The following is a 16,814-nucleotide window of genomic DNA, read 5'->3' on the forward strand; positions in this document are numbered from 1 at the left end:
TCAAATAAAACAGGGGTACACAAAAGACTTTTTGTCTTAAAGATGTACCACACTTAAAAGATTTTGTCTTGACCCTGCAGGGTTACGATTTGAAGGTCTCTGCAACACTATGCTACCCAATAAGTGCCTCTGCCTCAACCCCCCGACCAACCTCCCCGAGACCTTATGGAGTCGCTTCTTACTTTGCGAACACCTCGCTCAGTATCACGGATTCCTCAAAAGACGGACAGCAGGTGAATTACCGGCAAAATAAGTTACAGACTTATCACTAAAATGCCGGCTATCACGTACGGCGGACTTTGACAATTACGGACATTCCAAAGGGTGTCTGCAATTGTAGCAGTTAACTTTGGAATGATCAACAACGAAAAAATGTAAAATCTTTTAAACCTATAGAGAAAGGAAATACAAGGCACAAGTCATCGATCATCACGTATTAAAACGAACCTTTGAAGATGCGACGTAGTCTCTTGCATTCTCTCTTCCGACTTCAAAGTGGCGTCTTCTTCGTTTACGGCGATGTCATTGATTGAATATGCTTTAGTGTCAGACATGTATGTCAGGCAATTCACTTCCATGCCATCCATGTGAGTGAGATGATTTTTATCTGAGTTAGCAGGCCAGGTCTCATCTATGCTCTTTCCACTGATCCAGGTCGATTGAGTCAGCTTGGTCTTGTTTACGATATCAATATGAGAGTCCACGTCCGCCATCATCCTTCCCGGAAATTCGATTTCAGTCATTTGTTGACGAATGATTATTTTACCCATGCCATTACCGTTTCACGCCAACGATCATTTTATACGATTGTTGTGTATTCCTGAGTCAGTCTAGCTTAACAAAAGTCAGTCTTTACAATCATAGAACGAAAATAAGGCACTTGAAAGAAAACCAGTTGCATTCACCGAGTTTGTACAAAGACGTAATTTAAACTAAACGTGCGCTTATGTTGTATTCGTCCGCTCACAAACACGATCTCTTCGTGTGACTTCAGACTTCGCCAAATCCATGCGTATGTCGCGTTATCTCTGTCATGTGGCCCGTAAATCTGCAACGGCCTTTACGTTTACTCACTAACAGAGACTCCTCATTCGGAACTTAGAGTATTGAGCCGCTTAACTGAACGCAAATTAAATATTAATGACTGTCAAAATCATAACAAAAGGAATTGTATATTAATCAATCTCATTCTTTGTTTCCACCAATCAAGTACCACCTGGTTCAGGAGATCGCAATCAAGTGCCGAACCATTTTGACTACGACATCCTTCCGCAAAGCATGAAAATTCTTTGGAATTTCCACTGTTTTGACGCTCCTCTTTGGTCAGCTACTAAACTGACTTAATATACATGGTAGATTAACCTCAGAAAAAGAGGACAAGTATTGAAGGCGAGATTTCAGGACCTGCTGCGGCCAGTCTTTTTTTCGGACTAAATCGTCATGGCATTGTCACGCGTGTAATTTTTGTGAGACGTCAGTTGATCAGCACAAGTGTGCCCCAGGAATTGAATTTGCTCTAATTTTAGCTAAACTGTAGCTTGCGTAGCAAGCGTTTCCGTGCGGTTCCGCAGCAAAGAACGAGGAACGAGAGTCAAAGACCGCGCGAAAAATGGCACCCCATTATTGAGTTTTTGGTGCTCGCGCTGCCAAAACCGAAAATCCCGCTGCTCGGTCCTTGTTTGCCCCGAAACCAAACGGAAGCGCTTGCTAAGCAGGCTAGCTAAACCGGGATTTTTTTTTTGCCCATTTGTGTCTTAGCATTGAGGCTAGGGTTGACCGTCAGGGTGGTGCCCGATTTTTCTCTCGAAAGTTTTAAAAAGTGTAGCAAGCATACTTTGGCAATTGTTCTCACGGTGACAAAAGATTGCATTTGAATTCCTTCCTCAGCCCCTCTTGGATGGCTTATATTTTGAGCATAGCGAGCCATTAAAGCTAGCCTCCGCCCCGTAAGCATAGCCAGGCTTAGCCTGCGTAGCAGGTGCTTGGAAGTAGTGGGCGAAAGAGCCAGAGAACGGGCGCGCGAGGGAGACACGCGGTCTCCTTCTCGCGCGCCTGTTTTTTCTTGTGCCCAGTACTTCCAAGCGCCTGCTACGCAGGTTAAGCCAGGCTACGCTAACAAGTCCCGGTATTGAAGACCGAGCTACATGTACTTTACTGTTGTTTAATTTTATCCTGGGCCGTTTAAATTGACCACTCCAGAAAATACCAAAACATACCATAATGCTCTTTGTTAAGTTTGTCACCCTACAATTTGCATAAGTACTGTTTTCAGTTTCTCTTGAGGCCATTTTAACTCCCGAGAGAAACTGAAGATAATGCTTATGCAAAATTTTGGGGTGACAAACAAAGAGCATTATGGTATGTTATGGTATTTTCTGGAGTGGCCAATTGTATTTCTCTTTCCTTTGTTTCAAACGCGCGCGTTACTATACTCATGTATTTATCTTGTCTTTGGACAGGCATTCGAACGAACAAATTCGGAAATTGTCTAAAACGTGTGCTTAAAGATGCAACGGCGGGTGTGCTTAGTTCTTTCGACAAATGACATTCTACGATTAACGCCCTCGAAAGCCCTCCCCCCCCCCCCCCCCCCATGAAACTCGAGCACACGAAAATGCAAGAGAAACCACGAAACACGTGGTTCTGACGGTACTGTTTCAAAACCCTATATTATAAAGAGCTTTCTTGCACAATTAGCGGACGGAAGGGTTTTACAATTCAAAACCTCTCATATGAATTCTTAAACAGCTATTGCTGTATTGATAATTAGCTGGGAGGACCTTTGAATTGATTTTTGTTTGCTGGTTAATGATGACCTTCTTGTATTAAATGTCAATACTTGTCACAGACTTGTACGATCAATAATAAAGAGAATGAAATATACGGCTCTCCCTTTCTTCATTGGCTGTGCTGTCACCTCAGCCGCCATGATAAGCGAAGTAGTCAATGAATCTTTTTTATCAGAAATATTACTTATATTAGAAAAAGAAAGCATCCGCCTACGTGAACATCAATTGACCTTCAGTCACGCAATTCGTCTTGGGCAATTGAAATTGTGACGTTTGCGTCACTATTAATGAATGCGCGGCGAGACGCGCGACTAAACACGACGACCTCGGAAACTGGCAATACTGGAAACACAAAGTGACGTAGAGACTAGTGCGTGATTCGTTTCGCTTGCAAGTGACGAAAAACTTTGACGAAGCACGGAAAATCTGATATCAAAGTATAGCCAGCTTATCACTACCTTAAACGAAGGGTAAGATCACCTTGCCTCTCAAAAAATAGTGAATAGATAATGTTCGTGCGTTATTGACGTTATTCCCATGCATATAATTCTCTGCGGTGGTTGGTTTTTGCCTGTCTGTTGAATTCCGCTTTGATTAGAACGTCTGCTGATCTTGAAAATGGGAAACACGGAAGGTATTCCAATAAAAAAAATGACAAGCAGTGTTAAAACCAGCAGCAAGGTATTTGGTAAAGACGAGAGAAAGCTTTCGTGTGAACGCGAAAAGTACCCTGCTTGCGTTGAAGACGAAGTTGAAACAGTTGGCAATCCTACCGAAACAATGGCTGCGGATAACAGTACTCTCACAGATACGGAGAAGGTAAAGCCGTCAATTCCAAATCCCACAAGCAATAATAACAGGTAGGTGATTTTTTCTTTGAAATTATAGTTTTTTTTGTTGTTTAGTTCAAGGCCATTCAAATTAGGCGAAGGTCATGACATTGTTATAATTTTGTTTTCGGAGTATAGTGTCTTTTCAGGTTGCAGTTGGTAGGAAATAGTAGCAAGCATCTTTTCTTCTCGCAAATTTCTCCTTTTCAATATTTTTTTGATAACTAAAGAAATCAAGGCTCAGTATAAAAAGAAGTTCAAAGTTCGTGTTTTTGGCCATGGAGGCCATTTCGTCTGGCTTGCAGACAGACTTGTCACGCGCTCACAGGCCGGCGGCGGCGGTGGGAGTTGTGACAGGTTGTTAAAACAAGTACTCATCATTCTTTACACGTAACATGCACCTGTGTGGCATTATTATAACTTTTTCTTATTAGCTCATTCTTTAGTGTTAAATCTTAATTACACAGTTAAATACAGAAATACACTAGTGGTCAGCCCATTGGTAGAAGAAATAGAAAATCTCCAAAATTGTTCCATTGCGTGTCATTAGCTCGTAAGGGCGGTCGAGACATGCATATTAATATTTATTTTTGCATTTCGATGAATTCGGGAGACGTAAACACAGTTACCAGAGCGATTAAGCATTACGTACTATCAATTGTATTTTTTCCGCTTTCGACTTTCCTTATGGAAAATTTTTTTGAGTATACTATCGTTTGAGTTTTTTTTTGGCGATATATATTCAGATACGAGCGGCTTCGACTTCTATTACCAGTTGCCAGCTATCTTCTCACGAAATTTAAATACTCTGTCCTTAAATAAAGTGTCTTTCTATCTGTCTTTCTTGAAAGTTTTTTTTTTTTAAGTGTACCTGTAAGAATGAAATATGACCTTTTCTGCTCCTTATTTGACAGTTTTAATCCCATATGTTGCCGACGTCTGCCTTGAATTCCCAATTTAGCTTTTTATTAGAAGGAAAATACGCCGCAGATATAGTTCAAAAGTGAGAACATGTGAAACTGCTGAACTCATGCGGCAATGCAAGTTTTAAGCCACGTTGCGGGTGGCCAGGCCACAGCTGACAAGATCAGAAATCAGTGACACGGCATCCGGTCTACACACAGCGCGCCTTACGAATACATGACCGGTTAAAACCGTTCAATAGCCAGTCCGTGTGGAAAGGAAAAACAACAACAAAAATGGAAAGTGAAAAGCTAGAGAGTGGTTATTTCAGATTGTATAAAAACTTCATTTAATATGAATTGAACTAATGCTTGACGGATATTGAGGTACAGTTTTTCATTTAACATGATTTAAAAAATGTATGTATTTTGGGTTATTTCGTAGTCGTACACAGTTTCCGGTTTTGACTAGTACATATTTGAGGAGTGTTAGTCATCGCAAAATATAACGTTTTGACGAAGTACATAATGACTGTAATTAAAAACCTTGTAACACCATGCAAGAGGGGATAAAGCTCAGAGAATTACTCCCTCATATAGGCCCTTTCCCCGTCGTAATCCCTGTAAGTTACTTTTGGATCGTATTGGTTTTCCTCCAGAGGATGATATTTTCTCGCGTGTTGCGTGGAAGTTTCGTTGAGGAGCGAAAGTGCAAAAACATGTCGGGAGTGCGAGAGTTTTGTTGAATGGGAAACAAAAGAGGATAAAGAGGATTTATCCTCTCTTAATGCTAAATGAGAATAGTTTTTAAGAATTTTTTCTTCTTTATTTAAGCATGTATCAATCGCCATTTGGCATCGAGAAAAAGAAAATCGTCTGAAGATTCACAAAGGAAATTAAGTTTGTAATGTGGTGTTGACAGGCGAGACATGAATCAAAAGAGTATGGTTTAAAACATCAACGGTCTTCCTTCTCTTCTTTCTTGCACGTAGGTTGTGCATTGCATGAAGAATTCTAATTTTTTACTGAGCAAATCAAATTTTGGCCGCTCTGATTCTCAGTGGAGTCGTACATTGGCATAGAGAGGTCAGAGGCTGGTCCGTTGAATTGAGTATTTTGTTATTGTAAGCAGCGACCATTCCAGAAAATACCATAACATACCACATTGCAGTTTGTCTTGGCAGTTTAAACGACCCCAAGAGAAACTGAAAACAATGCTTATGCAAAATTTTCGGGTGACAAACAAAGAGCATTATGGTATGTTATGGTATTTTCTTGAGTGGCCAATTGCGAGGGGCTTCACCCAGCTGTCGACATTGGCAAAGTCAAAAGGACATGTGATTGGCTATCACTCAACCCTCTTGGGAACAACGGGTATAGGGCCTATAGAAAAATATGAAACGGCAAACTGATCGTTACGGCAAGGTGATGAAGAAGGAAACAAAAGAATAAAACAAAAAATATATAGTTTGTTTTATTCTTTTGTTTCCTTCTTCCTCGCCTTACCGTAAGGATCAGTTTGCCGTTTCATATTTTTCTACAAGTTTTTAATTAATAGTACTGATCCAGGTCTACAACTGGGAGGTCCAGCACCACTCATTGGTTTGTTGTTGTGGACTTGCTGACATTTTATATATAATCGGGCCTATATGGGGGATTGTAATGTAATGTAATTTATTTACCCACGAAGCACCTAAGAGCTTAAGAGCTCGTTTTTCAGTGTCCGTGCGTTCCGGATCGACTTGGAATTTGGAAGTGTTGGTTTTAGGGGAGATGGGAAAACTGGAGTACCCGGAGAAAAACCTTTCGGAGCAAGGCAGAGAACCAACAACAAACTCAACCCACATATCGATACCGGGGTTTGAACCCCGGCCACATTGGTGGGAGGCGAGCACTCTCACCACTGCGCCACCCTTGCTCCCCTCTTATTAGTTCTCTGAGCCTTATCCTGTCTTGCACCATGACACTAGTTTTGAAACTCTTTACCTCGGGCAACTCTCCAGGGGAGAGGGGACGGGGTAAGGGAGTCCACTGGTTGCAAATGTGTTGTTGTTGCCCTTTCTCCAGTCTCCTGCAATTATAGCTTTAACAACGATTCAGTATCGTTACTCGTAGACCCCAATTAGCACTAGGGGAGTAAAAGGAATGACTTTTATCAGATATGCGTTTTGTAGAGAAGTAGTTTCAAATAATTTAATAATCAGCAGGTCAAGTGGAACCCCAGTTTTTTTCTTTTTCTGCACTCTGCCGTCTAATTAATCAAGATTGATATCGTATGGAAAATATCAAGAATCATTATTCCAGGTGTCCCGAAAAGGAAGAGAGCCGCCGCCCTTATTTAAAAAACATAAACCCTTCCTCTTTAATCAAGTTTTATGTCATTTCATTGAGATTGCTTTTTCTCTACTAGCCAAACGTTTAAGCCTGCGTTATGAATAACATAGATGTCCTTTCTTCGCATGACGGTTGATTTTCTTTTTGACCCAATTTTTTAGCTCACCAGAGGGTAACGTGCAACAGATGAAGATGTGGGAAGAAGTAGCTTCGAAATATCAAGACATTCTCAACAGAGAGTACCGTATGCTAAACTTACCTTCTTACTCGGCAATGTCAGGAGGCAATGTCTACCTATACTACGTTCCAGTCATAATAAACCCACAATTTGTGCCCCAGAATTATGGTGTTTACAGCCAATATCTTAACACACCAAAGACTGCCGGTGAAACAGGTTCCAAGAAAGATATGGTCCACTTCGATGATAATGATAACATGAATGATAATTGCATCAATACCGTAAAAGAAGAACCTCGTATGCATTACGACCAAATCATAGAAGATACCGGGGACAGCAAAGGACGATTTCGCACCGAATACGTGTATTGTAAAACAGAAAGCAAGCAGTATAACAGCGTCAAGTCACGGCCTTGCTCAACAGAAACTACGGTGACGACAAAAGCAGAAAAAAACACGAACGCTCCGAACTCTTGTTGTGGTGGACATGGAAAAGGCATGAAAAATGGAGGTGAACGCGAAAACACTTCTCAAAATGGCAGAGGAGAAGATGAACCCTTTATTAACAACATTGATGACGGCGCGACTGAAGGCTATATTCGGATTTTTAAAGGTTACACGATAGAGTACCATCCGCTAAATAGGGGTAAGCTGCAGAGGTGTTACGTTTCCGAACTGGACATTAAAAGAGCTGAGAAGATACAAGATCTTAAGGAACGTCTCGCTAAACAGGAAGAAGAACTGAAAAAACTCAAACTTCAACCGTCAGCAGATGATTTTTCTAAAGAAGGAAACGTTAACGGGTGTTTTCAGCAGAAATTGATGGATAATGGGAAAATGAACGATTTACAGGCTGAGAAACCTTGGAAATTTCTCAAAGAATTTCCTTCGACTGAAATTCATTATTTTCCTTCAGGTGAACGAAAGACGTCTCCTCGAAGAAAACACGCAAGAAAACAAGCTGTACCACGTAGAATTGAAGAAATTCCAAACATTAGAAATGAAAAGGCAGTCCATATAAATAGTGAGACCAAGTGCTCAGAGAGAGAGAAAAAAACAAAGTCCACCCCCTTTCTTCCTGTTTTGAATGAAGAAAAAAATTGTAAGGACAAAAAGGATAAACGAGTTCTTCGCGAAGAAAAATCCACTCAGAAGCAGGCAAAACCTTCCAAGAAAGCTAGGACTGGACGAAAACGCAGAAAGACACAGCAGGTTTCAGGCGAGACCAAAAAGAAACGATCAAAAGTAACTTTGTGTAAAAATACTCAAGACGATGACATTTGCATAGATGAAAACATGTGTAAAGCTAGGAACCCTCATGACGTAACACAGGACGAGTTTCTTTCAATTTTTGGGTTACTCAGAAAGGGTGGGCAGTAGTACGAAACTAGAGCTAGAGATTACGTGTTTCTTGTTCAGGACCTCTAAGGCATACATTACCCGGTTTTAAAATTCTCTATACTGAACCTACTTTCAAGTTAGCTTTGTATTCAAAACTTTTGTTCTCTAATTTATGAACAGCCGAATGTTACGACTTCAGAAGACTGAAAGCCAGCAATATCGATGGTATGTTGTCGCTTTTTTTCTAATTGTTTAAAAAATACGGCGACTTGGCCAGTTTAATCAGTTTAATCAATTTATATTATTTTTAATCAGCGATATGTTTAGTAAGTATGTAACAATTATTCTAGTTATTCTATCCATCCAAGAGTAAAATGGACTAACTTTGTACAAGACTTCAAAATGCGCGCAAAGATTATTAAAGGAAGCCTGAGAAAACAGCCGACATTTTGCGACTCCACTACTGGCTTTCCCGCGAAATGACGTTGTGACGAGTGCCAAGGCACAAGTGTTTCAGACGTGTGAGAAACGAGTGCAGAAATTCCGTACTGATGAAGCGAATTTTCAGCCAATCAGACACACTTCCCAGATCTGGGTGGTGACACGTCATCAGCATGGAATGTCTGCGCTCGTTCAGACGTCATTTCGCGGCGCAAGCCAATGGTGGCGTAGCAAAATGTCGGCTGTTTTCTCACGCTATATTGAAGGCTATAAGTGGTGCTGTGTTGACCGCATTGTGTTTGTGTCACTCAATTCCACAGAACTACAAAGTTGAAACTATGTAGGCTTATTACGAGCCCATAATCTCCGTTATAAAAGGTCCGGCTTCGACACCTTCAGAATAATCACGGTTTTGCCTCGTCTTATCATGAGAAGGCTATAGTTTCTTTACAATTTTAGAAAATGGCGTCACAGAGAGAGAGAGAGAGAAAAAAAAAAAAAAAAATATATATATATATATATATATCTAAAAGGATGCTTTGACCTCTCTCGCTGCTTTCTAGACTAATGAGTGCTACTGTCTTTAGGACCTTCTTTTACACCACCATCGAGCAAATGCTCTGGTGACTAGAGTAGGGCGTGTATCATATCCGGCACGGTTTGCTCGAGTTTCCTTCGCTTGCATTCACCGCCGTTCAGAAAACAGGGTACTATTATTACTATAGCTACTGCACGTAACGCAGCTTCCAATAATTTGTGAGGTTTCATGTGAAAATACGGCATGCAAACGCTGAGTACACATGTGTTGCACTTAATTCTCAATGAACCTACGTTCACATGGCAATGGACGCATTTTCGACCGGCTGACAAATTTGCCCCTACTGTACACTTGGTTCACACGCAAGAGTACAATATTTACGCTCTGTTCACACGGTATTTTCGTACGGTTAGGTGGTTCCGTGTGAACGGACTGGGCACCTTTTCCCTTTCGTGTCCCCTGGTTCTCTCTCTTTGATTTCCCTACTAGTCTTCAACTTTGACATTACTTACGCAAGATCAGAAACGGATCCTGGGGACCCGGGTTCCGAGGGGCCTGAGCACGCACCTAATTGAATCTATCAGACTGGAGGAATTTTTCGAAAGCACTTACTTAACCGCTTTGAAACTGAAATATTTCAGCACTATCGAGGAATAGTATACAGCTTTCAACTCGTAGCTTTAAAAGGAATCCTGCATTGCACGCCGCCTTTAAACCATGGGTCATTTTTAAAGTTAACTTGCTGGATTTGCACTGTGCACTTCTCACTGTACCCTGTGAGCAGAGGTTTATTCCTGGCATGGCTTTACGCATTTGTAAAGTCGTTTTTACGTCATCGACAAACCAACTACGCTACTGACAAGCAACGCAAACGATTTTACAGATGCTAAAAGCCATGCCAGAAAGAAACCTCTTCTTGCAGGGTATAGTCTACTCTCACTGCGCATAATAAGATGGCCGCCGTGAACAAGAGCATTCTAACATGCATTATCAAAATGAAGTTGATCGAAGAGAAACGCTATTGGATGAGACCCAGGCCCGTCCACAGTGCACGTATTCGGATATTTTTGAATCCGCAACTTTTTCTTTGCGGATTCGGCTTCCGTCCACACGTATCTGGTGTATCTGGCATACGAAGACAAGGTAGGAAGTTTTGATATGTTTTTGTTTCTATTTTAATGTCCCAAATAACGATCAATAAATTTTCCATACAAACCCTTATCATATTTCTGTTACGCAACTCACTCGTGAACTTTGGGGTACCTGTGTTCGGACTGAAGAATTGGACGCTGTAAACAAGTTAAACGAGCGAAATAGTGATCGGTGGGACAATTTTGTCAGTGAAACAGTTATTGAAGAAGATTGACGATAAAATTTTGGCATGTGCCGAAGATCGCTTTACCGTAAAGCAAATCACAGGCGGCCCAAGCTCACTACAGGAACGCTGACGTGACTCTTGCTTGCGAGCGGTGTTGTGTTACAAACGGTTATTTACAAAGACTTGTATGGGATGTAAACGGTTTTTCTTAAAAGAGAGAAAAAATGTTATGTCTTTAAACAAAATCGACTTACCTTATTGCCTTGTTGTATTCTTTGTTGTTTGCCCGCGTCTCAGGCCGTTTTGAGGCGTTTTCGGCGTGTCAGCGCCATTTTGGTGTTCCACTGCTAAGAGAAAGACAAGGCAGAACAGTGATTTCCGCAGTGTCCGTCGCTCGAGGCGAATAATTCCGCTCGAAAATTACCCCCGGCCTCAATTTCTCCAGGAATTCAAAGCAGAGATGTTGTAGTGCCATGTCCATTCACTCGATTCGCAATCCCTCCTACAGATCGTTCATGGACATGGAAAATTTTGAATCCGCAAAGAAACATTTGCAGATTCAAAAATACCGTATTTATTCGATTAACCGCCCTGGGCGCTTATTAAATTTTTGGACCTTGAGAGTGGGCGCTTATTCGAGGTGGGCGCTTATTCGACGTTGTGTGCTTATTAAATTTTCACCATTCTCAGCCATGTGTCAGCAAGTGTAGTAGTATATTTTGCAAAAAAAACAGTACATGCTAATAACAAAAAGCGAAGATGTAACAAAGCAAGGTTTCTGTAAAATACCCTGAAGAAAACTCCGTCTTCGGGAGGGTCTCTTATTATCTCTTATTGGCGTTTTTGTGGGAGGGAGTGGGGTGGGGTGGGTGCTTATTCGAGGCTGGGCGCTTATTAACTTTTTCTGCCTTTAGGATGGGCGCTTATTCGAGGTGGACGCTAATTCGAGGTTGGGCGCTTATTCGAATAAATACGGTATCCGGATACGTGTGGACGGGTCCCGGGGAGGGGGTGTACTCCCATACATTACCTGTACGGGTATGAGCCGCTAGGCTCGGGGGATGAGTGCGGGTTCATTTTCCCGAACAGCGGCTGGTAATCGAGCCTAATGTGCCGCCCAACGCGGTCGTGATTTTGAAGCTCCTGATCTAAAACGGGGTATCCGTTTCAGAGGCGTTTTCTAGAACGGGGTATAATATTTCGAACGCACGAAAGCTCCAGTTTTGTAAGCAGCCATTTGAAATTATTCAAGGACAGATTGCTTTTAAAAATACGATTCAATGCGTTAACTGTTGTACTCTTGTTGCACCCTGTGTTTTAGCGTGCAGGGCGGGCGTATTTTGGCCCGAGCCCCGAGCGCTGACTTTCTTGATCAGAACGTTTACTTAGTTGAATTTTTTGCCAGTGACGTTTACTTGGCTGCTTTCGAACAGATTCGCACTGGTTGTCTATGACGGCAAAACAAGAAACTGTTAGATAACACTTTGTTTGGCCTTTTGTTGAGACCGAAGATACAAGCAAGAAAGTGGAGCATTTAACGATCACTCCGATAAACAAAGTATTATAATATATACGTAATTTGCTTGAATCCGATTGTAGTTTAGTAACTTGATATTCATGACTTTTTTTAATAAAAGTTTTTAACACAATTTAATAAGATGGGAAATAAAAAAAATTGTGGATCATGGCTTTATCTTCTGCTTAAAATTGTTGCTGATTATGAAGGAGCATTTATTGGATGTATAAGCCGAAAAAATAAAGAAATATCTTTTTGAAAAAACAGGGCTATTTCAATTTACAAACTTTCTAGAACGGAGTATAAAAAATTGGCCCATTTCTAGAACGGGTTATCAGTTTTAGGGCGAATTCTAGAACGGGGTTTAAGAAAATTGGCCCACTTCTAGAACGGGGTATCAATTTTAGGGGAAATTTTTTAAGAACGGGGTGCCAATTTGGAGTCCCGGGCGGTAGGCTTAGCCACAAGTTGCCGATGAATCCCAAAAAAGTTGCCGATAAAAGTGTCTAAAAGTTGCCAAAAAGTTGCTATTTTTTTCAAAAAGTTGCCGAAAAGTTGCTGAATTTCCAAAAAGTTGCCGAAAAGTTGCCAAAATTTTTCTGCTTTTCGTACCTTTTTTGGGTGTTAAAGATTAAAAATTCGCACATTCCTTCTTATCAAAACTTTATTTGTCAAAGTCCAATGATAATATCAGAGGTTCTTTCCATTTCACTTGATCAACAAATAGTCTATCAGAATGACATGAACAAAACATGGTAATTGTCCGCCATCTTGAAAAAACGTGCAACGTGATACCGCTGACCTCGTGATAAGGAATCACAAAAATCAACCCATGGGGGGGGGAGCCCTTAGGCCCTAATTATTGTATTTTAGAATAAATTAAATAAATGTCTATCGAAAACTGACCAATGTGGCTCAAAACGTGAAGAAAGTGGCTTCAAAGAATCTCAAAAAGCCCAAAGTTGCCGAAAATTCTAAAAATTTGTCGAAAAGTTGCCGAGCAACTTGTGGCTAAGCCTACCGGGCGGCACATACCCACCCAAAAAATACCCAAGTGCCCCCCCCCCTGGGGACGGGGCCTCGGTGTGTTGGGAATGTACATAACACGTGTCCAGTCAGTGAACCTCTCTCTGAGCGGCCACCTTGGGGACAAAAGAAAGGGGTCATTGTAGAGAGGTGGGCGTTGTAGGAAAGTTAAAACAAGAGTGAATTTATGGACTGCAAGCCAAAAAAATGGCCGTTGAAGAGAGGTGGCCGTTGTGGAGAGGTGGCTGTTAGTGGAGGTTCGACTGTATAGCGGTACACGTGTTGTGGGCTACTGGACGTAAACTGTTATACTTAGTCGTTCCTGGTCGGTTCGCCCAGTGAACAACAAAAGCAACGGTACCTTTCTTTATGTCTGTCGATGCAAGGTTGCTCTTAACGGCTAGTGTTCGTTCTTTCCGCACAACTTGAAATTTTACAAGGCTTTTGTTATGAGAAGTTTAACCTGCAAATCGATCCTTTATTGCAAACAAAGCGGCATTCTTGACTGAACGTGCCATGTGCCCGCCATGTCACGCTTTTTAGCACATTTCGAGCTGGGTGAAGTTGCATTGTCCTTTATGCTTTTCGTCCTTATCAAGTAGCTTTGTATCCGCCGACAAACTTCATACCTGTCGTTTGGTAAAAGCAGGCGGCTCAGAACTCTATTCTGATGTAGCCTGCGTTCCAGGCGTTCGAAAGAGAAGAAGGGGCCAAGGAAATTGGGAGCGAAACCGCGCGCGAGGGAGAAGGGACAGGAAGGTCGGCTTCCTCGCGCTTCTTGTTCGCCCGAAATCCCTTTGTCCCCTTTCCCTTCCCTTTCAGCTACACTTAAATTTACAGATTCTTCCGCTGAATATAATAAGAGTAAACAGAGTTTTTATTGAAACTTTTTTGATGGCCACCCGTCACATTGTCAGAAATTTTTGATAGCCCCACTAAAAAATAACCAGAAAAAATCATGCCCCTTCCCTTAAAAAAAAAAAAATCCTTCATAGATTATGAACAACTTCTTTTCAGGGGCGAACGTGACTAGGAAATCGGAAACAGAAAGGTGATTCCCTGGTTTTGCACTGCGCATCTCTTACTGCGCATAACAAGATGGCCTCCGTAAAAAAGAGCATGTGAAGTAACATTATGAAAATGAAGTTGACCGAAGAGAAACGCTATTGCAATTCTTGCTTGCGGTTGTTTCTTGCCGAGGTGAGACTCAATGTGGTGGGAATGTGCATAACGTAAGCAGTACCCGTGTTGCTGAGTTCGACTTCCTCACAGAGAACCTCGATAGTGGATGCTTAATTTGTGTTTATTCACTTTGATTTTCATTTAAACGCTTTCTTTATCACATTGTGTCCTTAATGTGACATCTCGATGTAAATTCTGTAAAAACCGGTTTTTTAATACTTTCTTCCCCCTTTCACATACATTCTATTTTGAAACTCGCCCCAGTCCTCTCTCAAAAATCAAGGAAAATGCATTTGGTGCGTACTTTCTGCAGCTCTACCGCAAATAATAAGGAAATAATGATTTTAATAAGGACAGTGCTTTCTTTCGGTGAGAAAAAAATTGGCACAAATGTATGTTCAGTTTTTTGGCAATTTTACTAAATTGTACGGATTGAGCTATCACGTGTCGAATAGCGCGTGTCCAATTTAATTCTACTTTGGGGCGTAAAGTAAAAACAAGGGCATTAAAAGGCATTTTTCTGGTACGTAAGTGGATAAACAATACATTAAAGTCAAATTCTGTGCGATACCACATGCATCATTGAAAAAATCTTTCCTTTTTGTCTAGTTTTGGGCTGCGCGCGGTTTTTGTCAAAGGCTCCAAAATAGCCGTATTTGTCAGCATTGTGACGTCAAAACGAGCACGGTGACCCCCACTTTTTATTACTTTTTTTTATCATATTCTTGACTTGTCACATCAGTGTACCAAGTTTCATCTACAATCTATGTTAGGTTCTTTTACTAGGGAATTATCTTAAATACAAATTTAATTAATTAAATTTCTCCTCGAAAATGTCAGGTGCTGTGATGGCCGAGTGGTTAAGGCGTTGGACTTGAAATCCAATGGGATCTTCCCGCGCAGGTTCGAACCCTGCTCGCAGCGATAATTTTCCTTTTTCCTTTTTTTCCCCTTCGATGGTATTATATTCCCTAAGATATCTACTTTCAAAGCTGCATAAAAAATAATGATAGTAATAAGAATAATAAAAAAGAAAAATGGCTTGACCTATATATTGCATATCAGAACTTTTATATTCATATCGGTTCTAGGACCGCGTTCTCTTTTTCCGGTAAAAATCCGGTTCGGTTGTACCCAAAATTGCAAAGCCAGCCAATAGGATTGCGTAAAACCTTTATCGATTATCTCCTCTTCCAAGCCGACCAATCAGATTGTACAAAATCTGTATCGATTTTTAATCGATTTGCTTCCTCTGATGAACGTTGAAATCAGAACGTTCCTTGCCAAATTTGTCGCGCTTGAGTTTTCCCACTCGTGGTTTAGGATGGCTTGTTAACCAGCGAAACCCTTCGGGATACTGGCAAGTCACGAAAGGCGACCTAAGCCAAATTATTTCTTTCCTTCATGATTCTTTTTTGTTTAGGTCCAGCTTTTTGATAAGGTTTTAGTAGCGTCTGGTTGCGGGCCGTGATTTCCGATAGATTTTTGAATTCAGAGTTCGCCAGTTTTTGCCGAGCACAACTAGAGTTCAGTTTTTTTCTTTTCTTATCGAAAACACCTTGACGATGGGAGGTTAAATCGCGTAAATTTCAACTCGTACCCTTGACGATTGGCGGTGAAATCGCGCAAATATTGTCCTCGTCGATCGACGACTCGCTTTTGGCATGGATTGGACTTCTGGATGGGACACGGATCAGGACATGAGTAAACTTATTATACCTTGGAATCAGGGATAATCATTGGAACTATATATGTTAACTTTGAGACCTTGGAAACACATTGCAATTAATTTTTAACCGTATCAAGAGCATCTTGGAATATTAAACTTTCATCTTGGATTAAAACATTGGAACTTTATCGAACTTTGTAACCCTGGGTTCGACCCTGGATAAAGCAAGCGGATGTTTTGTTTTGTTTTGTTCCATTAACCTAGATAGAACGCCATTATGCTTCCATAGACCAACGCATCCTACGGAAACGACTTTAGTCGTCTTGTTAATCTCTCAAACAGAAACCGTCACTAAATGTCATGAAATGAACAAATATTACTGAGCTTGGTCAATTGCTAGAGTTGAAAGCACCCCTTTGATTTGGATTTACGGAAAATACAAGCACGTTTGCCTGTATACATTAATAATGTACTGTTTGAAAGTTTTATCAGAGTTTGAATTGAGACCGGGACACATATTAAAACTGTCCGTTGTCCCTATTAACCGGTCGCTGTCCGTATTAAGCGGGTATTTTTAGAAAAAAAATATGAGCTTTTCATCGGGACAAACGAAACTGTCCGTTTACAAACGGGTGTCCTTAGAGCTAGAGCGGGGTTCCACTGTCACATGATAGAAGATCTAAGTTTTGACGTTTTACATGGCATGGACTTTTGGAATGATGGATTCCGAAGTAATATAAAATTCAACACT

General features: G+C 41.1%; 2 protein-coding genes and 1 non-coding gene across 3 annotated transcripts in view; 2 read left to right on the forward strand and 1 right to left on the reverse strand.

Annotated features, from left to right (window-relative positions):
• LOC140948436 (uncharacterized) overlaps positions 1-1,132 on the reverse strand; it is a 4,904-nt gene extending 3,772 nt beyond the window's left edge. The window contains exon 1 of the mRNA XM_073397674.1: positions 448-1,132. Coding sequence (XP_073253775.1) covers positions 448-770 — 323 coding nt within the window. The 5' untranslated portion in view covers positions 771-1,132. The remainder of the gene's footprint in view (positions 1-447) is intronic.
• A 1,898-nt stretch (positions 1,133-3,030) lies between these two features.
• LOC140948562 (uncharacterized) lies at positions 3,031-8,818 on the forward strand. The gene is made up of 2 exons (XM_073397816.1): positions 3,031-3,649; positions 7,017-8,818. Exons 1-2 carry the CDS (start codon positions 3,408-3,410, stop codon positions 8,410-8,412), a joined length of 1,638 nt encoding a protein of 545 aa, XP_073253917.1. The 5' UTR covers positions 3,031-3,407; the 3' UTR covers positions 8,413-8,818.
• A 6,418-nt stretch (positions 8,819-15,236) lies between these two features.
• Positions 15,237-15,318, forward strand: Trnas-uga (transfer RNA serine (anticodon UGA)). The gene has a single exon. It is a non-coding gene; the product is annotated as a tRNA-Ser (tRNA).
• The last annotated feature ends 1,496 nt before the right edge of the window (positions 15,319-16,814 follow it).

This window comes from Porites lutea, chromosome 9 (assembly GCF_958299795.1).
Source record: "Porites lutea chromosome 9, jaPorLute2.1, whole genome shotgun sequence".
Classification (NCBI taxonomy): domain Eukaryota; kingdom Metazoa; phylum Cnidaria; class Anthozoa; order Scleractinia; family Poritidae; genus Porites; species Porites lutea.